At 36.7% G+C, this 25,763-nt stretch overlaps 5 protein-coding genes across 12 annotated transcripts; 4 read left to right on the top strand and 1 right to left on the bottom strand.

The window, feature by feature from the left end:
* Nucleotides 1–14: 14 nt before the first annotated feature.
* Nucleotides 15–2,284, top strand: LOC102608625 (uncharacterized protein At1g03900). 2 transcript variants are annotated; one of them, XM_006479450.4, is made up of 3 exons: nucleotides 15–643; nucleotides 927–1,217; nucleotides 1,991–2,284. In XM_006479450.4, exons 1-3 carry the CDS (start codon nucleotides 158–160, stop codon nucleotides 2,057–2,059), a joined length of 846 nt encoding a protein of 281 aa, XP_006479513.2. In that variant the 5' UTR covers nucleotides 15–157; the 3' UTR covers nucleotides 2,060–2,284. The 2 variants fall into 2 exon arrangements, with proteins under 2 accessions (XP_006479513.2, XP_015386259.2); XM_015530773.3 differs by lacking the exon at nucleotides 1,991–2,284 and adding an exon at nucleotides 1,296–1,641.
* LOC102607652 (protein CHROMATIN REMODELING 8) lies at nucleotides 2,148–8,954 on the bottom strand. Of its 3 annotated transcripts, XR_008053219.1 has the most exons (9): nucleotides 8,700–8,953; nucleotides 8,239–8,379; nucleotides 7,294–7,860; nucleotides 6,711–7,119; nucleotides 5,664–6,537; nucleotides 4,939–5,548; nucleotides 4,199–4,669; nucleotides 2,798–3,579; nucleotides 2,148–2,458 (listed from the first exon to the last, which is right to left on the bottom strand). XR_008053219.1 is itself a non-coding variant. In XM_015530771.3 (8 exons), the coding sequence occupies exons 2-8, from the start codon at nucleotides 8,326–8,328 to the stop codon at nucleotides 2,902–2,904; spliced, it is 3,696 nt and encodes a 1,231-aa protein (XP_015386257.2). In that variant the 5' UTR covers nucleotides 8,329–8,379; nucleotides 8,700–8,954; the 3' UTR covers nucleotides 2,592–2,901. The 3 variants fall into 3 exon arrangements, 2 of the variants coding, with proteins under 2 accessions (XP_015386257.2, XP_015386255.2); XM_015530771.3 differs by lacking the exon at nucleotides 2,148–2,458 and having other exon boundaries at nucleotides 2,592–3,579; nucleotides 5,664–6,534; nucleotides 8,700–8,954; XM_015530769.3 differs by lacking the exon at nucleotides 2,148–2,458 and having other exon boundaries at nucleotides 2,592–3,579.
* A 47-nt stretch (nucleotides 8,955–9,001) lies between these two features.
* LOC102608334 (ABC transporter I family member 19) lies at nucleotides 9,002–11,310 on the top strand. The gene is made up of 6 exons (XM_006479449.4): nucleotides 9,002–9,308; nucleotides 9,415–9,575; nucleotides 9,690–9,741; nucleotides 9,820–9,956; nucleotides 10,332–10,418; nucleotides 10,687–11,310. Exons 1-6 carry the CDS (start codon nucleotides 9,149–9,151, stop codon nucleotides 10,972–10,974), a joined length of 885 nt encoding a protein of 294 aa, XP_006479512.2. The 5' UTR covers nucleotides 9,002–9,148; the 3' UTR covers nucleotides 10,975–11,310.
* A 2,671-nt stretch (nucleotides 11,311–13,981) lies between these two features.
* LOC102607156 (uncharacterized) lies at nucleotides 13,982–20,311 on the top strand. 5 transcript variants are annotated; one of them, XR_003065619.2, is made up of 15 exons: nucleotides 13,982–14,210; nucleotides 14,414–14,695; nucleotides 15,380–15,554; nucleotides 16,147–16,230; nucleotides 16,320–16,561; nucleotides 16,674–16,893; nucleotides 17,487–17,566; nucleotides 17,899–17,983; nucleotides 18,282–18,413; nucleotides 18,503–18,616; nucleotides 18,703–18,750; nucleotides 18,975–19,059; nucleotides 19,156–19,239; nucleotides 19,333–19,389; nucleotides 19,670–19,751. XR_003065619.2 is itself a non-coding variant. In XM_015530878.3 (15 exons), the coding sequence occupies exons 3-15, from the start codon at nucleotides 14,478–14,480 to the stop codon at nucleotides 19,786–19,788; spliced, it is 1,659 nt and encodes a 552-aa protein (XP_015386364.2). In that variant the 5' UTR covers nucleotides 13,983–14,210; nucleotides 14,294–14,327; nucleotides 14,414–14,477; the 3' UTR covers nucleotides 19,789–20,311. The 5 variants fall into 5 exon arrangements, 4 of the variants coding, with proteins under 4 accessions (XP_015386364.2, XP_024955026.2, XP_015386365.2 ...); XM_015530878.3 differs by lacking the exon at nucleotides 19,156–19,239 and adding an exon at nucleotides 14,294–14,327 and having other exon boundaries at nucleotides 13,983–14,210; nucleotides 19,670–20,311; XM_025099258.2 differs by lacking the exon at nucleotides 19,156–19,239 and having other exon boundaries at nucleotides 13,983–14,210; nucleotides 14,459–14,695; nucleotides 19,670–20,311.
* A 1,992-nt stretch (nucleotides 20,312–22,303) lies between these two features.
* Nucleotides 22,304–24,307, top strand: LOC102606876 (protein SCARECROW-like). Its single transcript, XM_006479444.4, has one exon. The coding sequence runs from the start codon at nucleotides 22,518–22,520 to the stop codon at nucleotides 24,075–24,077; it is 1,560 nt and encodes a 519-aa protein (XP_006479507.3). The 5' UTR covers nucleotides 22,304–22,517; the 3' UTR covers nucleotides 24,078–24,307.
* Nucleotides 24,308–25,763: the final 1,456 nt, after the last annotated feature.

Genomic DNA, 25,763 nt, shown 5'->3' with positions numbered 1-25,763 from the left:
TCTGGAAAGTTGACCCATCAATAGTCTTTGAAGGCACGTCTCTGCCACTCCTCTGAATTGATTCCTTCGTTTCACCTCTCTCGTCATTGTTCTTCAATTCAGTTAAGTCACCTCAAATTCACTCGCATTTCTTCTTCATTTCCCAAACAAAACGACCATGTCGTTCGACGACGAAGAATCGTTCGAGCACACGCTCCTTGTCGTCCGCGAAGTCTGCGTTTACAAAATCCCCCCGCGTACAACCTCTGGCGGCTACAAATGCGGCGAATGGCTGCAGTCCGACAAGATCTGGACGGGCCGCCTCCGGGTCGTATCCTGTAAGGACCGGTGCGAGATCCGGTTAGAGGATCCCAACTCCGGTGAGCTCTTCGCAGCTTGTTTCGTTCAACCCGGCCAGCGTGAGAACTCTGTGGAGACCGTCCTCGACTCGTCCCGATATTTCGTGCTCAAGATCGAGGACGGTACAGGAAAACACGCGTTTATTGGATTAGGCTTTAATGAGAGAAATGAAGCGTTTGATTTCAACGTCGCTTTGTCGGATCACGAGAAATACGTGAGACGAGAACTCGAGAAGGAGAGTGGCGAGATGAGTGAGAGCGATGGTCATATCGATATACATCCCGCAGTTAATCATAGATTAAAGGTATACTTGATACTTTAATTTGTTAAACTTGTCATCATTTATTATTATTTATTGTTGATAATTTGGCTTTGAAGTATGCTTGTTTTAATTTAGCTGTTTAAAAATCGTGTCTTTGTGGTGGGCTCTTACAACTTGGTATGGTGTTTGGACTTGTAATTTTAGTTCTGTGATCACGTTGCCTGGAGTTTTGATTGATCTAATTTTCGGTCATTAATTTGGGTCGAAGATAAAATTTATGTATTGATTCAGGATGGAATTGACTTGATTGTGTTTCCAATAATAGGAAGGAGAAACGATCCGGATCAATGTGAAGCCCAAACCGACTAGTGGAACTGGCATGCTTTCAGCTGCAGGGCTGTCTGGGGCGGTTTCAGTTTCGGCAAAGGCTAAAACGGTGGGGCTTGCCCCACCACCTAGTGGAATGGGAAAAATAAGGGCACCTCTTCCGCCGCCACCTAATGATCCTGCTGCTGCTAGGATCAACTCAGCTAGTCATAATAATGGTGTCAGGGCACCGAAGGAAACCACAAGGCATTCTACTACTGATCCTTCTTCAGACCTTTCCCAAATTGAGGTATGTTACTGATTTAAAATACTGCATTTCTATTTTACTTTTTTTCTACAATTTGTATGTTTATTCATGGTAATGCAGGTCCTAGATTTTAATTTGTTATTAATCAAGTAAGATTTAAACGTTAAGGGAATTGCTATCCAATCATATACTCTGGAGTTCACTTATTATAGAGTAAGATGCCTGGAATGGGGAAGAAAATACAAACATATAAAAGACATTGCGTGTAACCGATTGTCAACAGTTTCTTATGATGTATATCTAGTTATTGCTGGTGCACTCTAGGATCTCTTTGAATTTATGGTTTTGCTAGTTTGTGGACTTGTTTTCTTACCGATGATATGCGATATTGCTTTATTTATTTGGACATTGGATGTAACCTGTAGTTGTTTTATGATGATTCGATGTTATAATTGTTTAGCTTGTACACACCTTGCCCTCTCATGTCTCTATATTTGACATTAAAATTTAACACTCTTGGAACTTCATTTTTTGGTTGACATGGGCATTTTCTACTTTCGTGAGAAGTTACTTTGAAGACAGTTAGGAATGGCTGTCTCTTGGATCTTGTTGTCCTGTCCTGAACATAACTTACTAAAATCAATGCATAGTTGTTTTTTTATGTTTTTTCTTTTTCCATTTTCTCATTCTCAAATTAAGTGTTCAGCATACTGAATTTTATTTGTTGACACATGATGATGCTCTCTGCTCTTGATGTCAAGCACTACTATTTCTGCTATAAATAATTTTGCAAATGTGATTGTTGGTTTCTGCAGAGGAATTTTCCTACATCAGCCACGAGTGGATCTAGTAAGACGCCTGCTTCAGGATGGGCGGCTTTCTAGTTGTGTGACTATTTTTTTTGTTTGTATGAGATGCTTGTTTGATGTTTTTGTTCTAGTAAAGAAAAAGAAAATTGACGGTGAAGGAAAATTGAGAAAGAGCATAAAAGAGAATTATCAAATACTTGCATATTTTGGAAAAAGTATGTTGTATTGGTGTGAAAGTTTTCTCCAACTGGCACTCTCTATGTTTTCCACCTTTCATAATAGAGAAATCGATTATTCTTCTTTTTCTGTCTTGTTCCTGGGCGACTTGCATGTATCTGTTGTCTTACCTCCGGACGGCCTGTGCGTACTCTTGCAAATTGACATGCAGACTCTCCCCGAAGTCTATAACGGGAGAAAAGATAATATAAGCACTAATTGGCTTCGTCTTCATATATGTACACGTCGGCAATCAATCTGAAAAAGCAAACAGGGAATGAAAATCTGTGTAATAATCTCAATTTCCTCTTGGGAGGACTGAAAAATCACCGCAGCAGCAGCCTACCAATGCGGCCCCCAAAGAATAATAAATATATACAAACACAACCAATTCTCAAAACAATGAGCTCCTATCATGCTCTACAAAATTTCTGGATCAATAACTCTCGAAATTACAATAAGCCAACTGTCTTTGCCTACAAAAGAACCGACATTGTTAGGGAACTTATACTCTAGAAACTACAATGAGCTAACTTTATCTTTGCCTACAAAAGAACCAACATTGTTAGGGAACTTAAAACACAAAATTCAACCTACCCCGCAGCATGCAAGGTTCAAGTTCAAGCAAAATGAGATTATGTACATCAGTGAGCACCTCAAATGAATGAAACCATTTTTCACCAAAAGAAGCTGAGCGATAATCACTGTTGTACAAATTCGGGCTTTAACACCCAACGTGAACCACTTGGGTCCTTCTGGAGCGTAGCAATTTCTTTCAACAAATTTTTAAACAAAGGCAAATCCTTTGAAGGTACCCTGTCTTTAAAATGCTCGACTATGCAGGCTGAATTGCTGCTTCCACCTCTTTGTTGCATAAACGTACAGATCTGACGAATCAATATTTCAGGCTGCACATCAGATGCATTTTTAGATGACCGTGAAGTCCTAGTATCTGCAAATCTTGCTACATTAGCTGAACTTGAAGCCACCTCGAATTGACGTTCAAGTCCAGCACCAACTGCATTCTCTTGGTTTCCTCGAATTCTAGCCAGTAATTCAGAAGAAGATAGCACCTTTCCTGCTGATGCCCCAGCTCCAAAGCTATTGAATTCACCTGTTTTATTGCTGGATGACCCTTCTAAGGGCTTAATCAGTTGAGAACCCACAGTTGAACCAAATTTCTTCCGAACAGATGACGGGGCACCAGCAGTTCCAGATTTCCCAGTCCAAGTTGGAACAGATATATCGTCACGACTGCGAAGCATTCTGGATTGCCGCAATGCTTCTGCTGCCCGTTGTGCAACTTGGGAGGCTTGCTCCTCCAACCTCATCTTCTCTTCATCATGGGCATTCATAATTGCATCATGGTTCATAGCACTCTGAAGACCGTAAATGAAAATCAAAAACAGAACAAGGAAAACAGGTAGATTAAGTAGAGTCCCAATGGAGGTTTCTGGGTCTAGTCCTTATTGAATACTAATGGCAAATATGAAAATACAATAGCACCTCCTGCATTATAAAAGAAGAAGAAGAAGAAGAAGAAGAAAAATGAAGTTCACACCCCTTGTGCTATTTGAAATTTTCTTATGGAACCTTTCACGACATTAAATTAGAGAAAGTAATGAAAATACTTGCATATCCTACATTCCACAGATCATGTCAACTCATCTCTCAGCTAACTGGCATATGAGAAAAACTAGTGGAAAATTCAGACAAACAGTGCCCTCATAACTCAATCAATATTCATGAGCTAAATGTGCGACTCTTTTGGTTATATTTTCTAAAGACAATGAGACAGAGGGGTCATCAGTAAAACTTCATAGCACAAAGGGTTTCATGGATCAAATTAAAAGTTCGTTGGTTTGAAATTTATAGTAGTAGCAGGGTAAGTCTTTTGATCAATGAGTTAGAGGCAAGAAGATTAACTCCTCCAGAGAAAAAGAGTGTACAGCCTACGCAACCAAAGGCAATCATGTAAGCAAACAGAGGAAAACTTACATGTATTCCATTGGCGTCAAAGAGGCTCTTTAAAATATTTGTTTCTTCATCTACTTCGTCACCAATATTATCAACTTTTTCTTTCCCTTTTCTCCGGGAGGACCCAATCTCTAAGTTGTTTTCTTTGTCACCTACAGCATCATCAGCGTTTGCTGAAGCAGCTTTCTTATGTTTCTGCTTGTCCTCCTTATCTTTCTGATCCCCAACAACATTCACATCTTCAGACAACTGACTAAAAATATTAGAAGTTTCAGTAGACCCACCATTCCCATCATCATTGAGAGTGAAAAGATCTTTCATATTACGAGCTTTAAAAAACCTTCTCTGCTGTGGGTTCTTCAATATCTTATTTGTGAGAAAATGCTTGTATATCTGTCGGTGGTACACTTTCTCCTCAATAGTTCCGCGTGTAATCAATCTATATACAGTTACATCCTGTTTTTGACCAATACGCCAAGCACGCTCCCTAGCCTTTTTAAGAAACAGTTTTTGCTTAATCCTCAGATGTGATGGTTTAAAGTAAAACTAAGTGATTGCAATTGAAAAACTTTTCGAACAGATACAAACATGGTACATCTAAGCAGAAAGATGATAGAGTAAGTGGAGAAGCTCTAGCAATTATTAACAAAATACAAAATAAATCACAGATACATGATGATGTGTGGAAGCTTACATTTTACAAATAAAAATGCATATTTCACAGATATGTGAATAAACTGAAGAATTTATTACTAACATACCTGCACGTCAGTTGATGGGTTCCAATCAGGGTCAAAAATGATCACCCTGTTTGCACCAGTCAGGTTTGTCCCCAAACCACCAACTTTTGTTGTTAGAATGAATATGAACACATCACTCGAGTTATTGTACTCATCTATTAAAGCCATTCTCTGCTTGACAGGAGTAAGACCATCCATTCGCCTATACTCATAACCACTGGCAATCAAGAAACTCTCAAGAATATCAAGCATCTGTTGAGTCTGAGCAAAGAGAAGAACACGATGACCCTGGTCCTTCCAAACTTTCAGCACTTGGGCTACAACTTTCATCTTTTCACTACGTTCAGGATTCCCATAGTCTGGAATCTGACACGACTGTTCTCTCTCCAGCAGATCAGGGTGGTTGCATATTTTACGCATCACATCGATTCCATATAGAGAATTTCTACTTCCATCCAATATCTGTTCCACCTCAGAGCTAGCAAGGAATGCTCTATACACGGCTCGTTGCTCTTCGGTGAGGCTGCAAAAGAGAACATGCTCAGTTTTCTTAGGAAGCTGAGCATTCACATCTGCTTTCATACGCCGTAGGAGATAAGGCATGATCAAGTCACGTAAGACCACAGCACACCTGCACAACATCAAATTTATTGCTCAGAAGTATCAGACTGAACAGATTACAGGCACAGATAATTTATATAAAGGAAAGACCTTCCAGAAACATTCAGAAGTATAACAATATACACCTGTAGGCAGTAGAAACTTGTAATGGTGAAGCATTAGCATAACCACCAACAGTTATTGGAACAGCAAATTCTGCCTCAAACACAGGCAAAACTCCCAATTTTCCAGGGAAAACAAAATCAAATAAGGACCACAATTCAGAAAGCTTATTCTGAATTGGAGCACCAGTCATTATGATACGGTGAACTGTTTGTAGCTGTTTGCAAACCAGAGAAATTTCAGCATTTGGATTTCGAATTCGGTGTCCTTCATCCAAAACCGCATAACCCCATTCAACGTCAAGCAACTTTTCACCTAGCAAGCGGAGTTGCTCATAAGTGGTAATAAGCAAACCAGATTCTGATCTCAAAACTCGATTTATCAAGAGGTCCCATTTTTTGGGGTTTCTTGATGACAGATTTCCCTCATAATCACTGTCATGTGAACCTTCACCGTCATTGTCAGTATCGGAAGATTTAGCTCGCTTCTTCCTAAATCCCAGATCCTGAGCAGAATCATGTAATAACTCCACATGAAAGCTTGGATACCATTTTTCTGCTTCCCTCTTCCACTGTCGCAAGAGTGTAACTGGGCAGACAACAATGCTTGGTTTGTACATATTACTGAAATGCAATGCTCCAAGAAAAGATAAGACCTGGATGGTCTTACCGAGACCCATCTCATCTCCAATAATTCCACCTGCTCTTTGGCAATGCAATTCCCACAGCCACTGGACTCCCACCTTTTGATAGTCAAAAAGGTTGTTAAAAATGGACTCTGGGATTTTGAGCCCGCCTTCAAGAGTTACAAAAGGAGGTTCATTATTATCTGAATCTTCATCATCCTCTTGCTTCTCTTCCTCATAACTGGACATGTCCAAGCTATCCCTTGAATCTTCTACAAAAATAATAGCAAAAAGGTTGCAAACTTTTATATAAAAATAAGAAACATAAAACCATGTTCGGTTGCATATATAAAAAAATACTCCATGACCATAAGCCATTTCAAAACTCAGGATTGGCCACACTAAGTCAAGAAACTAATTAAGAAAAGTATAATATGGAATATACCATTTTCTTCCAGACGGGTGTCTTCGCGGGCAATGCGCTTTCTCCACTTCTTATCAGGCAAAGGACGTTTCTTTTTCCTTTTTGAGCGTTTTTTCTTTTCTACCTCACTTTCTTCGGACTGAGGCATTCGGAAAGGTGTTTTTAGCCTCTGAAAAGGACGAGTAGGTCCATCAAGCTTTGGCAAAGATTCAGGATCAAGAAGCTTTGTTGAAGGGCGAGCTTGTGCAGCCTCTGACATCATGCGGAGAGCCCTGTCAACACTGGCAGAAAAAGGATCGTTACTCCTGGCTTCTTGCTCATCCGGTACATTTTGCTTGTTAGACGGACCTGGTTGTTGTATGCAGCGCTCAAAGCCCTTAAGCTTGTGAAAAGGAGTTAAAATTCCTTTGCGAACCAACTCATCCCTTTTCTAAGACATTTAAAGAGATTTAAATTAAAGTTATCAGATCGACATGCAACATTACAAAACCATGAACTACAAATATTAAAATATAAATAAACAAAATATTGATCTCTTATATCCAATCCAAGATCATATTGAGTAAGTCATATACGTAGAATGATAGAACTATGTTTGACTCACTGTTTCTACAAAACCTGCAGATGCTGCATCTAATGCGGAATCAAAATCAAAATCATCATCAACCGAAACTGTTTTCTGTTGTTTCGAACGATCTTTGCCTGGTTTCTGAGCTTCTTTAGACTTTCTCTTGGGTCTGTGTTCTTCCTTTACCAGATCTTGTATAAATTTATCGTGCTCAATACCCTTAGAAGTTATTCCTTTCGGAAAATGTGAAAGTTCTTTCACAAGTTGAGCTTTAGTTTTCTTAAGGCTTTTTAGCCGATCAGCTGTTAGGGCATGCTGAAGGGTCATATCATTAGGAGAAGCCTGAACAGCACTTTTCTCATCCTCTCCACCATCTTGTTCCGTGCTGTCACCATCATCAATATCATTGTCTTCTTTAGTTGAAACCCTCCTCAGATGATCAACAGTAGATGCAACAGCACCTATTTCAAATTCTACAGCCCTTAATTTATTATAAAGTTTCTCTTGGCTAGTGGAGGATGGATCAATGCTTTCTGACTTATCATGAGGTTTCTCTTCATTGCTCTCTTCTGTTTCATTACTGTTTCCAGCAACATTTTCTGCCTGCCAAGTGCACGAGTCAAATTGTGATATTTGATAAGCTACCAATACTATAAAATTCTAAGATCATAGAATTATACCAAATTCATAGTAACCAAGAAAAATACCAAGTATTCGGTCATAAAAAGATCAAATTATCTCAATCTATACTTGTAAAGATTCATTATGCACATAGTTGTTTGGCATTTCTTATCAGTGCAACAAAATGTAAGCAATGCCAACAACACACTAAACTAAATCTATATAACCTATATGATCAAGATTCTGATCATCAATGCTATCTCATGAACAATCAGCAAAGAAGAAAACCAGCAAACCAAGGCGCTGTCATTCCGAAACTAAAAACCAAAATCTGGAAAGATAAAGAATCCAAGCTAATACCGCAGCTAATACATCCCGTTCAATGTCTTCAGGATTGGCAGACGTCACACCCAAACTACTCAGCAAAAGCCTATCCTCGTCTTCCTCCATCAAATGGCACCAATCAATCACTCACTCACTCAGTTCATATAGAAGTGCCACCTGCGAAAACAAAAACGTACATTACATTCACTTTTACCAGCATAATTATTACGTACATCACTAGCATATCAGCTAAATTCAATTTCCCATAACCCTATCTTGCTCATGACTATTTCACCTTCTTCATTTCCTAATCAGCATGATTATTATACGCTCCAATTTCGGAGTTACTCGAAGTTACAGAACAACGCGACAATAACTTAATTGCATTGAGTTTTGGCGATTTCAGAAAAAAAAAGTATAAAGTGTAAGTATAACAAATTAATCCACTGAAGGAGCATTTACAGTAACAGATAAGTTGTCCATCAAAATTCAACAACCTCGGATTCACGGATTTGATCGTTCCGCTCGCACCATCGCTAGGTTTCAGTCAGCCTTTATTCGTTGAACGACGGTCGTATTCGCAACGACGGGGCGTATTTTATAATATGAGCTTGGCGCCTTACGGTTTATATCCTACGGTAAGCATCGCCTCACTATTGATATCGAATCAAAGAGACTGCCTCGCGGCGGAGCCCGAGAGAATGGCTTCGGCTTCTTTCCCAAGAATAATCCCACGGCCCACGTAGCTGACTTAATAAGACTGAATCCAACATCGTTTTTTCTTATTTTTCAAGAAACCAACCACGGAACATAGAAGAAAGCAACGTGGCAAAGTCAAGACTCGCCAAAGTAAAACACACGTGTCAAAATACTACTGGTGTGTTGTATATATAAAACCGTGAATACTACGTCTGTTCCATGTACTGCGTTTGCTCACGGAAGGAAAATGGCGGACGGAATGAATGAGAATGAGAAATTGAACAGTGTCAAAGTATGCGGCATGCAATTTTCTTACGAGGGGAACGATAAGCCTCCTCTATTCTACGATTTCAACCTCGGTATCTCGCCGGGATCTCGTTGCCTTCTCGTTGGCGCCAATGGATCTGGTAAATCCACTTCAAAATCCTCTTTTTTTTGGGGGGGGGGGGGGGTTAATGTAAAATGTTTCAACTAAATTCCCCTTACATTAGTTGCTTGTGTCGTTGTGTGCAGGAAAAACGACGCTGTTAAAGATTTTGGCGGGAAAGCATATGGTGGGAGGAAGAGACGTCGTGCAAGTGCTGAACCGATCGTCGTTTCATGACACTCAACTTGTTTGTAGTGGTGACCTATCTTATCTTGGAGGATCTTGGAGTAAAACTGTTGGCTCTGCTGTGAGTTCTATTAATTTGCCTTTAATTGTTCACCAAAGTTGAAATATTGCAATGCTATTAATGTTACTTGTTTATAATCATTTTGAAGTGAACCGTAATTTTGGGAATATTCAGGGGGAGATTCCACTCCAGGGAGACTTCTCTGCTGAGCATATGATATTTGGAGGTTGGGATTTTTTTTTTTTTTTGGCGATTTTCTCTGATTATGTTTTAGTTTCTAATTCTTTTCTTCCTTTAATGGTAGTTGAAGGCTCTGATCCTGTAAGAAGAGAGAGGTTGATTGAGCTACTTGATATTGACCTGCAGTGGCGAATGCATAAGGTATCTGATGGACAGCGGCGTCGAGTCCAAATCTGTATGGGTCTTCTTCATCCTTTTAAGGTATGAATTCAATGGGATTGCATTAGAATGTATATGCTGTTAGGTTTTGCACAAATTTGGGACAATGAAGCTTGCTATATGCCAGAAGAAGCAAATTCTTTGTGAGCGCTGTCATAGACCATAGATGCTAAATTGCATTATTGTATTCTTCAATTTTGGAACCTCTCAATGAACTGAATTTACTTGAGATAAAAACCTAGAAAAGTTGCCAGTTGTATCTTTGGACCGCCCATTCAACCCCAACTGTTTTGCAGCCTTAATTGCTGAGTCATTTGGCATTTTGGGTTGTTCAATTTTAACATATTATTGAACTATTTACTATTTCAGTGCACCATCTTACTCAAGAATCATAAACTATCTTGGATTTAATTGCAGGTGCTTTTGCTGGATGAGATTACAGTGGATCTAGACGTTGTTGCCAGGATGGATTTACTTGATTTTTTCAAGGATGAATGTGAGCAGGTAACACTTCTGATAAAAAGGACTCTAATAGGGGAGATTTTACATATGTAATATGCTGCTGGAAGCACAGCTGTTGTTTGCAGCTTAGAATGTTATTTACGGAGGAATCATTGTGATCATGTGACTTTGTTGTTATATTTTTTCATGCTGTTGTGGTTTCAATGCTCAAATATCTCATTTCTCCTCAGAAATCTAAAGCTCAAGATCAATACTTGAGGAGAAAAAAAATAAAAAGTAGGTTCATGATATATATTTTGTTTTTGTTTAGAGAGGAGCTACAATTGTATATGCAACCCATATTTTTGACGGATTGGAAACATGGGCTACACATCTGGCATACATCCAAGATGGTGAGTTGAGGAGGGCTGAGAAGTTAGCAGAACTTGATGAGTTGAGGAACTCTACTAACCTACTTTCTGTTGTTGAGTCCTGGCTCCGTTCTGAAACCAAGCTTGAGAAGAAAAGGCCAGTCGATCCTCCTAAACAAGTGCAAAAGACCTCTCCCTTTGGTTCCTCTCCTTTCATGTCATCCAGACACATGGCATACAACCGTTAATCTCCATCAATTCAGCAATTCCAAATAGGACAGAAGATTCAAACTAACATGTACAAGAAAATTAAGAAATGCTTCATATAGCTGATCGGTCACCATTGATGCAGTAGCTTCCTGTCGAAATGATGAAGCAGAAATGATTGCTATTGGGGCTTGTTGTGCTCCATGGTGAGGCTCGACTATATGCCTTACTCAAATTTGTTGTATTCCAGTACCATGTCATCAGTTGGATGGGAGATGTATTTGTTTATTATCATGAATATTATAATGATATTGTTCTGCAAGAATTCCCTTTCTTAATTTTGTTCTAATACACTCTGGTGAGAAAACTTCCTTTCATTTGGCGAAGCAATTGTTATTTTAAGATTTAATTTATTTCTTTTTAAATTAGCTTCCCCATTTTACTTTGGTTTTGAAAAATTTTGCAAATTCTGTGATTCAGAATCACTTGGTGATTATCTTCCTACTTCAACTGTTTGCATTTCTGTCACCTACATTCACTATCTAGTTATCTCAAGCACCTCACAAAGATTTCACCAACTACCAGCTGGTTGGTGCGAAATATTTTGCATAAAGCAGGTTTTTGAGGAGTTGGTTCTGACCATAAGCAGTGTAATTAACCTAAAGTATAGACCCTTTACCTATAAATCCCCGTAGAATTACATTGTTTAAAATAAAATGATTGAGATGCCAGTATCTGTAGGTTGGCATGTTTTATCTGTTATGCAAGGTCGACATCTGATCTTGAAAATTTTATTGCAAATTGCCAAATTATCTGTGAGTTTGGTGGAGCTCGCTATACTTTAGCTAAACTTTTAAACTATTCAACACCAAGTTTGTGGAGTAGAAGAGATTCTGGCAGCAACACCAAAACACAAGGATTAAGGCACTGAGATGACTTCCAGAAGCAAACTCGCCGATGAGCTCAAGACAGATTGATTCTAATCTCGCTTCAGCTACTAAATGCGGTCACATCTTGATAGCTATGCTTCTCCAACTTTTTCACAACCAACCACCCCACAAGCAGCAAAGCACTTTCTCAGCTGAGTGCTGCTTTTGATTTTGGAATGTTGTCCATTTCATCCTGTTGACCTCTAGCTTCCCACTAAATAGATCAAATTAGTGGACCCAACTCAAATCTTTACTAAAGAGTGTATTTTGCATGAAATTTAGAATGATTTTTGGTTATCAACATGTGCATTCTGTTAGGATTAAGAGTTACCAGTTAGAAGTGCACTGTTTAGTGAAAAAGAAGATGAGAGAAAGTGATGCATGTAACTTCAGTGGAACACTGGAACTAATGATGGTCCCATAATGCTCTTGCTGCAAGAAAAAACTCACTTGCCTTTGTTAGGTTCTGTTTTTGGTAAGCGAGAGAGAGGAAGATGACGAAGAGATGATGGATGCATCATGGCATCGTGTATTTTCATTCCAGGAGTAGCTTTAAATATAGGTAAATTAGGCTAATGCTTAAGGCCTACCTACATGTAAAGAAGTCTCCTTTGTGATTGTTCGAGTCCCATGTGCTAGGAAGATTTTATTCTTTAATGGTATTTTTTTTTATATACTTAAATTAATAGGTTTTTTAAATTATTTATAATAAAAATGTCTATTTTTCAGGCCTATCTTTAATCAATAATTATCCTATAATTAAGAATTCGTATACAAATTTTATATGTGATAACCTCAATGTTAAAGAGGTACAATTAATTGGACTGTTTAATTGTTAATTCATTATTAATTTTTAAAAAAATTAAATTGTTTATCTATTAAAAAAGAACATTATAAAATTTCTTGTGCTTTTTTCTGTAAAGAAAATTATTACATTTATTAGCTCACTTTCAAAGTTTAAAAAAAAATAGTTTCTTAAAATAACAGTTATAAAGAATGTACGAAGAAATATCATCTTAACCACCTTTTTCTTTTTTGAATTTTCTTACTATCTTGTTAATTAACTTAAAAATTGATTGAATTATGAATTATTTATTTATTTATTTTGAATATTGAATCGATTGAATGTAAAAAAACTGCATAAAAAATACTTTAGAGTTGGCCCTACTTATCCGTGTTTATTGTTTTTAGAGATTAACCAGCCCACTATATCATAATCATTATAAGTCATGGCCACATCAATTAAGCTGATGTGTATTTGCCATATTATGATTTTTTGTGAGAGTATACATTATAAATGTAATACTAATTAAGGTTCTATAAATAGTGTTGCATATCCTATGATGGACCCATGTATTAAGATTTGTGCCATCACATATTGATTTAAAAGATTCTATTAGACTTAAATATAATAGATTGTCAATTAAATTAAAAAAAATAACATTTTAGTTGAAATTTGTGAAAAATCAGAAAATAACTATTTAAGTTTATTAGAAACTCATCTAAAGTGAGCAAATATTACATTTAATTTTTTTTAGGATGGTTTTTGTCATTTTTAAAAAAAAATATTTTGCTTTTTTTTTAATAATTTTGTGAGTCTCTTTAATTACAAGCAAGTTGGTGTCAATTGAATTTTATAGGAGATGACAACCTATATCCAAAGCAATTTAATAAAAAGTGATCCTATATTTAAGATTTTAGAATGAGGAAAAATATAAACAAATTACGCTCGTGGACAATAATCTTAAGCAAAGCCATCATTTTGAGGTGGAATGATGGCGAAACATAATTATTTTTGTTAGAAACGAAATGTGACTTGTAATTTAACCGTAATCTAACTAACATTATATATGATGATCTAATTTTGTACAATATGCACGAATAAATTATTATGATCAGGAAAAAAAATTAAAAATTTGAATTAAACAAATAAATAATTTATTCGATACGGTGGGGGCACATTGCGCACCCAGCACACTCCACATCATGGTCATGGACACGAGCCTGCCGCCCCCATCGAATCTTCGTGGATCAGTTTCTCGCGGGATCCAACGCTTCGAAAACTGTAAACTAACTAATAACTATAATAATAATAATAATAATAATAATACCCGCCCCCCGCCCCAAAAAAGAAAAAAGAAGAAAGAAAAAAGAGAAAATGGGATCAAAGGGGAAAGCCTATTTAAAATGGAAGGCTTGCACCGGGACAATGCACAGATACAAACGAGAGAATCACGCGGACAACAAAGAAATCAAAATAATAAAAATATAAGTAAAATTGAAAAACAAAAAAAAATTATTTGTTTCAGTTTTTGGTGGATCTCATCATCAACGACACAAATTTCGCGGTAACCCGATTTCTCAGCCTACGTTCTTTCGCATTATCTAAGACTTTTAGGTGTTTTAATTTATATTCAGTTTTTTTTTTCAGCTAATTTTTATTTCGCTTTATTTCAATCGCCGAGGTATTGCTATCTATCACTAATTTGGTCAAATTTGTGCTGAATTTTTTGTTTAATTCGTTTAATTTGTTGCATTTGTTAATTCGCAGACTGTATGCAATTGAGCGGTTTCTGAATTTGAGATGCTATTATAGTAGTTAAAAGTGAGAGGATATGGACTCGGCGAGGAGTTGGTTGCAGAAGCTGCAACCGCGAGATAAGATGAGAGGTTCGGGGAAGAAGAAGGAGGCTGGTGGCAATGGAAGCAACGAGGAGTCAACCGATGAAGAAGCTTTGTCCAATGTTACCAAGCAGAAGGTTGCGGCGGCTAAGCAGTATATTGAAAATCATTACAAGGAGCAAATGAAGAATCTTCAGGAGAGAAGGGAGAGGTGGGTGTATGGTGGTTACTTCTCATCACGATGATGGGATCTTTGATTGACTAACTTTTGACCTCGACTTTACCTTCTCTTGTTGCTACCTCTAGATGGTTGTACATTTTAAAGTGTTTGGTTTGGACCTTAGATGATCCCTAAGTATTTGGTCATTCTATATCCATCATTAAGAACGTCTGTGTGAATGTGTTATGGGTTTCGATTCTCGTCTTGGAAATGACATGTTTAAGAACATGAGTTGCTTATGAAATTCTGTGTATGATGGAATAATGTTTCTTCTATTATATAGAATTTTAGCAATTGCTGTCAAAATATTGCTGACTTTGACTGGGAATGATTAAGTTGGTAGAGTTTGTTTTTGCTAAAGTAGTTTGATCAAGTTCTGGGAGTTATTGGTAACTGCTTTTTATTGAATTTACTTTTTTGTTTATTTATTGAATCTTTGTTTCCCCCCATTAGACGTCTCTGGCCATTGAACTCTTTGTCCTTGTCTAGGAAATTTACCATTTTTGCTTTCAAAGCCAGATGATATGTTTGGACGGTGTTTTCCTAATTTCCTTTGTTCAGTGACAAATGGGTTTGTTTCCTTCAATTGGGCTGAACCGTATTTTCTCATGCATAGAGTTTTTCATTTTTCCTCAAATATTAGGCTGAGAAATTTCAAATTTTTATTTTGAATAGGCGAAATATACTGGAAAAAAAGTTGGCTGATGCTGATGTATCTGAGGAAGATCAAAATAACCTACTTAAGTTCTTGGAGAAGAAGGAAACTGAATATATGCGTCTTCAGAGGCATAAAATGGGTGCTGATGATTTTGAATTGCTGACAATGATTGGAAAGGGGGCATTTGGGGAGGTATTTTTTGTTCATGTTAAATTTTATGATCTTATTTTCAAGTGATTTTAGTGTACTTTTTGCTATCTTTAACATATCACAGTAGTTTTCACACTGTGGGTGCTTCCGCAATTTGTGCCCTTTATAGCTGTTGATTTTAATAATACTTTCACCACAACCAATGTTAGCATTGCCTGTAGCTTCCTTATGCTTGTAGCTCATATGTAGCATTGCCTGTAGCTGCCTTATGCTTGTAGCTCATATATTGATCTTGTCAAGTTATAACGGCCTTATACTTGTTCCTGACAGCAATTGGCCTGTCTTCTTGCATGACTTGATTATTCTCAGAGTCCCTTTGAGTGGTTACAGCATAAGCAAATATCCTAATTGCCTCAGGGCACTAGGACATTTTGATATGTAATGCATCACCTCAACGTTTCAAATATTGCAGCCATTGCGCACTAAATTATTTGTCATTTCATGTCTGCTATATCGTGTCTCTGGTGGATGTATACAGATATCCATCTAGTCATGATAATCTCCGGGTTACTTTGTGTTATTGAATAAGTTGTTTGTCCTATGTATTGCATTGAGCATTTGTTCTATCCTGCAGGTTAGAGTTTGTAGGGAAAAGACAACTGGTCATGTATATGCTATGAAAAAGCTTAAGAAATCTGAGATGCTTCGGAGAGGACAGGTACGCATGCATTTATATAGCTTGCCAATTTGTTTCACTGAGGTTGTTTCCACTGTATTGATTGTCAATCAACTTCCTAATTTTTTTAGGTTGAGCATGTAAGAGCTGAAAGGAATCTTCTTGCTGAGGTTGATAGCAATTGCATCGTCAAACTCTACTGTTCCTTTCAAGATGATGAGTTTCTTTATCTAATCATGGAATATCTACCTGGTGGAGATATGATGACTTTACTTATGAGAAAGGATACCTTGACTGAAGATGAAGCCAGATTTTATGTTGCAGAGACAGTTTTGGCTATTGAGTCTATCCATAAACACCATTATATCCATAGGTTTGTGCTTGAATATGAGGTTGATATCGGTTTAATTGTACATGGTACTTAAAAATCAATAATCTTGTTTTGGAATGGATGGACTGAGCTTTTTGGATGTTAAATGTTGCAGAGATATCAAGCCCGACAACTTGCTGCTTGATAAATATGGGCACTTACGACTCTCTGATTTTGGACTCTGTAAACCATTAGATTGCAGTACTCTCCAAGAACAGGATTTTACAATTGGGAACAACCTCAATGGGTCTTCACAGAATAATGAACGCCCTGCCGCACCGAAACGCACACAACAAGAGCAACTACAACATTGGCAGAAGAATAGAAGAATGCTTGTAAGTTCTCTGCCATTACGTATGCTATGTTTACCTCTCATTTTGTTATAATCTAAATATAAGTTTTAGGACCAAATTACTAGTTGGAGGGTATGATTTCTACTCTATCCTCCCCAAAAATCATGTTTGTTGGACCAGAGTGGGTTTTTTACCGGGTTACTTTTGGGTTCACATCATCATACTTTTCTTGTGATTTGGGATTGGAGAAACTCATTTGGCACTGATGGGATTATGAGCGGTGGAAATACAATGTTGCTTCTTCAAAACTATGATATTTTTGTCCTGTGTCGCGATTTTTGTTGACCAAAGATTAACATATTCTGTTCATGTTGTTAACCAACAAATGATATGATATGAAGTTATTCATCTGTTTCTACTATGCCTAGCAAGCATTGTATTTGGAAAAAAATGTCTCTTCTGGGCACATTGTCCATTGTTTGGCAATTTGAAGGATGTACTTCATGTTTTTATTTTCAAAGACAGCCATTATCTTTTCACGTACTTCAAAACTGATTGTTGAGCTTTTGCCAGAGTTTGTAATGACCAAGGCATCTTATGATTTATTTTGTCTGTGACTGGTCATGACTTTGCAGGCTTATTCTACTGTTGGTACACCCGATTACATTGCTCCAGAGGTTTTGTTGAAGAAAGGTTATGGCATGGAATGTGACTGGTGAGTATGTCAGGTTCTTTGACGAGCATTTGGAATATCCTGACTCATGGAAGTAAATTAATCTTAGTTTCTTCTGCATAACAGTTGAAACAAATCCTCTTTCCACTGGAAACTGATTTTGCTGGTTGCTCACATCACGCCAATTTTTTTTCTTGATATTTTAACACATTGATCAGCTCTTTTACTTTTTTGGTTCCGTATGATGACACCATCTAAATATATTTGCACCTGTTAGTGTCGTGGATATTGAAATATTATAATGTTCATAGATGCTCGTTCCATCTTGGAGCTATATGTATCATCCTGACTTTGGTTATTTATTTAATTCATAGGTGGTCACTTGGTGCTATTATGTATGAAATGCTTGTTGGATATCCACCTTTTTATTCGGATGATCCAATGTCAACATGTAGGAAGGTACGTAAAAAGAGTTAATTTAATCTCAGTCACATTTCCTACAATCTGTAGTATCAAGTCCTTTGAACTGTTCCTTTCTCCATAGATGTTCCAACAATTTTATGCACAATGTAACTTAAATTATTGTTAAGCCAAACCGTTGACTTGTTTTGTGCCATAGTCATTTTTAGATGTTAAGTTAGCTGCAAAGCCTCATGCTGTCCCCAACCAGCTGACCCAAAAAAAGAAAGTGGGGAGGGGGAAGAGAGATTCATTTGCAGAATTACACTCTTATTCTTCTGTACTTTGTTTTATACAGATAGTAAACTGGAGAACACATTTGAAGTTTCCTGAAGAAGCAAAATTATCTATAGAGGCAAAAGATCTCATTAGCAAACTCTTGTGTAATGTCAACCAGAGACTAGGAGCAAAAGGCGCAGATGAAATTAAGGTGTTGTCTGGGGTGTCCAAATTTAAGTCCTTAAATTTTTTGGATAAGCTAATTGCCAAAAATGACCTCTTTGCCTTTCCATTTTTCAGGTTCATCCATGGTTTGATGGTGTTGATTGGGCTAGGATATACCAAATGGACGCTGCATTTATCCCTGAAGTCAATGATGAATTGGATACTCAAAATTTTGAGAAGTTTGAAGAGGTACAACTGTGCTAATTTCTTCATGGTTTTATGGAGCCACTTGTTTGTTGCTAATTATACTCTGTGTGTTTCTTTGGGATATGCAGTCTGACAACCAGACTAAGACCTCATCAAAGACTGGGCCATGGAGGAAGGTAAGCATGGTTTATTATTCAGCTTGTTAATTTTCACTAATTTGTTTGTATATTAGCATCTTTCGTTTCAATGCTTTGACCTGCAAAAGTGTGAATTCTTGCTTTTGCCATTTTAGTGGAATATGAATGTTTTAATAGACAATAATGCATGAAAGATAAATTCAAGGATTACGAGAAGTTATCCCTTTGCTGAACTTTTTTCTCACCGTTCATCTATTACGCAGATGCTCTCTTCAAAGGACATAAATTTTGTGGGCTATACTTACAAGAACTTTGAAATTGTCAATGATTATCAAGTGCCTGGAATGGGTATTGCTCTTTCTCATATGTGAATATAAATACTTTTCTACGTTATGTAGGTTGGTGACAGCTTTATATTCATTCATCTGCATATATTTTATTTAGGATATAGATGAACAGGAATCTTACCCACAGAATTGCAGATAGCTTGTATATGTTCATATCCTATTAGTTTAATCCATTGTCATGGTGAACTGTTCATCTTCTTTTTCTCCATTTTCTTCTTCTTCCTTTTTTTTAGCGTGTCTTTGCAAGTAATTCTGTTTCTCACTCTCCTTGCAGCTGAGTTGAAGAAAACCAACAATAAACCTAAGAGGCCCTCTGTGAAGACACTTTTTGGTAATATTACCTCTTGGCTATTTATATTCTTTTTGCAGCATTCATTGTATATTGTGGTCATTTCTTGTTCTATCCATAGACATTTTTTAGTTTACTACACATTTTGTTCCAAAGTACAAACACCAATTAAGTTTGATCTCCTCTGAGGTTGATGTGAGATGGGGTATTGACATCTTTACCACAAGGCATCCTACAACCCCAATCCACATGTATACCTCACAGGCATTTACCTATTGCTGATCTTTTTTTTTTTTTCCTAATCTTGAGTTTCTTTGTGCAGAGAGTGAGTCGGAGACATCAGAGTCATCAGATACGCCCGCCAGTGATCAACCTTCTCAGGGAAGCTTTACAAGTCTTGCACCTAACCAACTAGATAGAAGTTTCTCAAGAGCAGAATGAATACGTTTGAGCCAGAAACTCTTTTTGAATATCATATAGACAAGTCCCTCCGGCTCCCAAGTCTCGACTAGATTTCTGACATTCCAGTGTCCGGACACTGTTCTTGATGCCGCACAATTAACCCTATTTTTTAAGTTGCTAGATTGGCCAAAATTGAAGATCTGATTGAAGTCTCGAGCTCTTGGGCTCTAAGAAAAGTGCTGGGTTTTGAAGCCACTAATTAGCAATAGCATCTCTGTGGATAAGAATTGTGTAAGCTTTTTTTTTTTGTTTTCTTCATTTTTTGCCCCCTCACTTGTCGAAATGAGTAGATCATTAAAGGAAAAACAATAACAATAAAGACATTAGGAAGAGGAGCTAATTCGTTCACCGCTTATATGTAATTTATTTGAATTTTTTCGTTAAAAAGTTGTACAAAAATATACACAATGCTCATACCTTGTATACTATTGTCATCTGTCTGATTAACGATAGCAAAACAATATGTTTGATTAGAAGCTGTTATCTACTTTTTTTTTCTCTCTATCAGAATTCAGAAAGTTCTATCTATTTCGACTCCAAGATTATGGTGCCTCGGGTCCATTAATACTTGATTTGTCGCACCAAGCTTTTGTGGCATTTTTTAAGTATTTCGTCACTTACATAAAGTGTTCTCTGTTAAATTGCTATCTTTTTCGTTGCATTACTTACTTTAAACTTGCAATTTAATAAAATACTCGAGAAATATAACCAAAAAAAAATACAACGGAAGACTTTGGTGAGACACATTGAAGAAGCTTAACATAGTAAATTCCTGATATATGTGCTTTGTATAAATTAAATTAGGATCTTATTTATAAATTCAAACTGGAATGAAGTACAAGACTGATGCAGGAAATTGGAATCTTTTTCGACAGCTAAAATACTAGAGCATAATCCAACAACAGATCATTCAAGAAATAACATTGGGCCATGACTGATTGACTTGCCTCCGTCATAAGAATGGGCCCAAAAGCTCTGTAAAAGCGCCATCCGTCGGCATTTTGTGCCTCCGCAGTGTCACCATCATCTGCCAAAGCAAATATCTATTATTATCAGATACAAAATCCTTGCTTTAATTAAAGAGTCTTGGACCGGCTCCATGGAATAATCCAATCAATCTTTAAACCAACATCACATCCCTGTTCTGAAACTGATCCATCAGAACAATCGGTGAAATAAACTAAATCATCGGAAGAATATTCCAATTCGCCGTCGTTTTGGAGTGTAATGTTTTCAAGCAAAGCTTTCATTGTCTACTAAAACAGAGGATATAGCCATCATGCAGGCCAAGACTGACTCGACGACTCCCGCAGTCAACGTTGAATGTGTTGACCCTTCAGTCTGCAGGTTCCACCAACCTTATCATCGATCGGTTTCGATGATGATAAAAATTAGGCAACTTAACGAATGAACACCGTCCGATCAACGAAAGCAGCAACTTGCATCAGATAATCAAAACCCACTTGTTATAATTTGCATAACCAAAAGACAATTTGTGTATCTCATCGTTGCTAGCTAGCTAGCTAGGTGACCAAGTCATCAAGTGGCTTCATAAGGCTTCCAGCTTTACCAGACCCGGTGCGTAAATGTCATAATTAGCCAACTAATTTACAACATAAAATTGTTAATTCATTAAACGTAATTAATAGATAAAAGATTAATAATCCACAACTGACTGCCCAATGACTCAACTTTTGTATATCTTGACTTACTCTTATACGCGCAATGCAACCAAGCAGCTGGAACTCACTATTTCAAAAAAAAACCCTAGATTACGTCAATGTGTTAGTAATTGATCAAACCATTAGATGATCCAAGATGATTATTCAATTAGGCTGCATTTTGTACAATTTTTTAAATAAATTTTATTTAAATAGAGCTTTTGTAAGTACAACTTTTATTAAATAAATTTTAGTTGTTAGATTGTCAATGAAAGTTTTTATTAACAATATAAAATTACTTTAATATATAAGTTTTTAAAATTATATTATGAAAAGAATAAAATAAGATTGTCAAATAAATAACTGATTTTTTAGACATTTTAATATTTAAAAAAAAATTCTTAATTTCTACTTTTAAAAACCTAAAATTTAATATTTTACCCGTAGAGACAAAATATCATATTTTAAAAATTAAACAACAATAAAAATTTAATAAAAAATTATAAAATTAAATAATCACTTAATAATCCATTCTAAACAGATAGTTGCAGGTTCTTTTCAAAGAAACACTAATTTTATATTTTGAAAGTAGCAAATTTCATAAACAGTTGCCAACTTTATCATAGACATGTGGGGCCACATCATTTTCATAATTCATATGGGGTAGTTGTTATTTCCCCATCTTTTCTATTTCTATATTTTCAATATATACTTGATGCTTAGACGCTTATGAGCTTCAATCTTTCATGAATTTTATATGCCTAAAATGCAAAATATATCTGAGTTAATAATGAGAAAATCACTAGCAAACTTACGTGTGTTCGATTGGCTTTTAGTAACTTAACTTCATCTGTATGTCAGGCTATGCCGGCCATGCTTTTGGGTTTTAAAAAAGAGTTTTTCTGTTATCTCAGCTGACACCTTTTCTTTGGCCACCTTAATTAATTTGCTATCTTTAAATATGACCTTAATCCTCTCGTTAACACCCTCTCACCACCAATTTTACTCGCTTCTCTAATTAAACACCTTAAACCTGCTTGCTTCTTCATGATGAGAGGAGGATTTGAAGTTGTTCATGGGGCTCTTGATATGATGCAACACTATGAACAGTGGGACTATCCCTCTATTGGGTTCCCAAATCCTTGCCCTAATTCCTTCACAAAGCCGCCGCCCCCGCCCTTGGCTGTCATCGACAACCGTTCTGTAAACTTGGAGAGGAATGAGCTCTCTGAGTGGGTAGAACATATCACCAAGCAACTTATTGATGACATGCCAGACAGTAGTACTAATAACGCTGACCATGGCTTGCAACCTGATCACCATCATACAACAATCGGGCCGTGCGAAGACAATTCTATAATTCCATCAGTTTTGGGTGACTTAAGGCCAAGAAAAATGATGAGAATAAGTTATGATGGGGAAGAATCATTTTCATGGAGCAGCGAGCAGCAGCTTGGAGTAAACCAATCAAACATTAATTGTGAAAGTCATAACAAGTTAGATGAGCAAGGATTAAGATTGATAACCCTTCTTTTGGAGTGTGCCGTCGCTATTTCGGTTGATAATCTTGGTGAGGCTCATAGAATGTTACTTGAGCTCACACAAATGGCTTCACCTTATGGCCCTTCTTGTGCTGAAAGAGTCGTAGCTTATTTCGCCAAGGCCATGGCTAGTAGGGTTCTCAACTCATGGCTAGGCATTTGCTCTCCTTTGACCAACCACAAGAGTGTCCATTGTGCCTTTCAAGTCTTCAACAATGTCTCTCCATTCATTAAATTTGCTCACTTCACATCAAACCAAGCCATCCTTGAGGCCTTTCATCGCCGCGATAGGGTTCACATAATAGACCTTGATATCATGCAAGGCCTCCAATGGCCAGCCCTCTTCCACATCCTTGCTACACGCAACGAAGGCCCTCCTCATCTTCGAATGACCGGAATGGGAACCTCAATGGAGGTCTTGTTGGAGACAGGGAAACAACTTTTCAATTTCGCGAAACGCCTTGGATTGTCTTTTGAATTCCACCCAATTGCTAAAAAATTCGGAGACATTGATGCCTCAATGCTGCAACTCCGGCGTGGAGAGACACTGGCCGTGCATTGGCTGCAACATTCATTGTATGATGCCACGGGGCCTGATTGGAAAACCTTGAGGCTACTAGAAGAATTGTCACCAAGAGTGGTCACATTAGTTGAGCAAGAAATTTCACATGGTGGGTCTTTCTTAGACCGTTTTGTGGGATCTCTTCATTACTACTCAACTTTGTTTGATTCACTGGGTGCATATTTTCCTAGTGATGATCCTAATCGGCACCGCGTCGAGCATTGCCTTCTTTACAGGGAGATCAATAACATATTGGCCATTGGCGGCCCGGCAAGAAGTGGGGAAGATAAGTTTAAGCATTGGAGAAGCGAGCTTGCAAGGTGTAATGGCTTTGCGCAGGTACCAATGAGTGGCAACTCAATGGCACAAGCTCAGCTTATTTTGAACATGTTTCCTCCTGCTCATGGCTACAGCCTTATTCCAGGAGATGGGACTCTTATGCTCGGATGGAAGGGTACTAGCTTGTTTACTGCTTCTTCTTGGACTTCTCATGCTTCTAGGTAGCTCTCGGTTTTGATGCGTTTAATGTTTCTAATTTTATGTGTGTTTTAGTGAATTAATTTGTGTTATATCTAGAGCTCATCAGAGTTTTAACTCGTACAATGTTGTAAAGATTTAGAATTCTGGGCACGTATCAAATTAGCAATCAAGTGTGTACTACATTAGTCAGATTTTTAGAATCCCTAATTGATCAGGGTTATTAATTTTTACTGCAACAGCGCCGATTTGTTCACTCTTTATTCTGTTATAAAGAGTTACGATACACATTAAATAATGTAGCATCAATATAAACTATCATATATATCTTAAATAGATTTATTATTATACAAGTATAAAATTAAATCAATTTATTTTTTAAATTACAACCGTTAGTGTCTACTAAATACTTTAATACTAAAGAGGAACTAAAATTTCTTTAAATAAAGATTAGTAGTTACCGAGTTAAAAGAGCCATTCTATCTCTCAGAACTGATTACTTGGTACCGAAAATGCAAGACAAGTTTAAATTTGGAGGAATGTGTCTGCTTATTATTTAATTACTTCATTATCATACGGCCTGATGGCAGATCATTGATGCCGGAATTATTTGGTGACTGTTGTCTTATTCTAGTTTCGCATATGCATATGTGTAAACTTCGGTTCGGGAGGCTGTGGGATATTGAAATTTTAAGATATGATCAGTTTAATTATCGTTGGATTACATCACATATGATTTCTTTTCTAAAAGAAATAATAGTTAAAGGAATAAAAAGAAAATATATCCTTTTTTTTTTGGGGGGGGAATGACTTGTATAACACTCACATTAAGGTTTCGTGTACTGTCGATGGCGTATATGATATGCAAGTTATTACTTATTATAATAATTAATGAAGTGATGAAAGATATCATGACAACCCCATATGCAAAATATTAATTACATTTGATTACCCGAAACATCAAACGTGATTTGGCCGACATAGATTTTGAGCCATAGCCTTTCGTTATCATTGCCCTTTGCATATAATTTGAGTGATTCATGCCCCCCAACCCAACTCTCTCTATTATTATTTTACTTCGGATTCTTTTAATCCATCATGAAAAAAATGTACCTTCCTCTGGGCATCAACTTTTAATTTGTTATTGTAATTTGTAAAATTTAAAAAAAAAATGTGTACATATATTAACAAATATATTCGTTAAACAAACGTGCACAATATTTTTTACACAAAATAAAAAGAGCCAACGGTATTTAGTTTACATTTTATATTCCAATCACAATGAGCATATCGATTATTATTATTATTATTATTTTCAGTAGAAATACATCCTAGATAGTCATTAAGTAATTTGTAAAATCAAATGTTAATTTAAGTTAGAATAGCATGACCCTATCTTTTAATTTACCACCAACAAGTGTTGCGTTTCTGTATCTATAGTAAAAATATTCTTAGGGTGCTATTGGGTATTACTCATTTTTTATTTACTATTTACCACATGTATATTTTCAACCAATTATTATGATATTAGTATGTATGTGATAAACAATAAATAAACGTATTAGAAGCAATGTTTTTTTTAAAGACTCAAGACTCGTTCATGAATCCAAAAACTTTTGAATTATATATTTGAAGAATAAAACTACTTGCCGCAATTTGATCTATGCTAACAATCAATATCAGTCGGTATAACAAATTTACTATGATGGGGAA

This window comes from Citrus sinensis, chromosome 3 (genome assembly GCF_022201045.2).
Source record: "Citrus sinensis cultivar Valencia sweet orange chromosome 3, DVS_A1.0, whole genome shotgun sequence".
Lineage (NCBI taxonomy): Eukaryota > Viridiplantae > Streptophyta > Magnoliopsida > Sapindales > Rutaceae > Citrus > Citrus sinensis.
The sequence above is the reverse complement of the archived record's forward strand: the minus strand, read 5'-3'. Positions and strand labels throughout refer to the sequence as shown.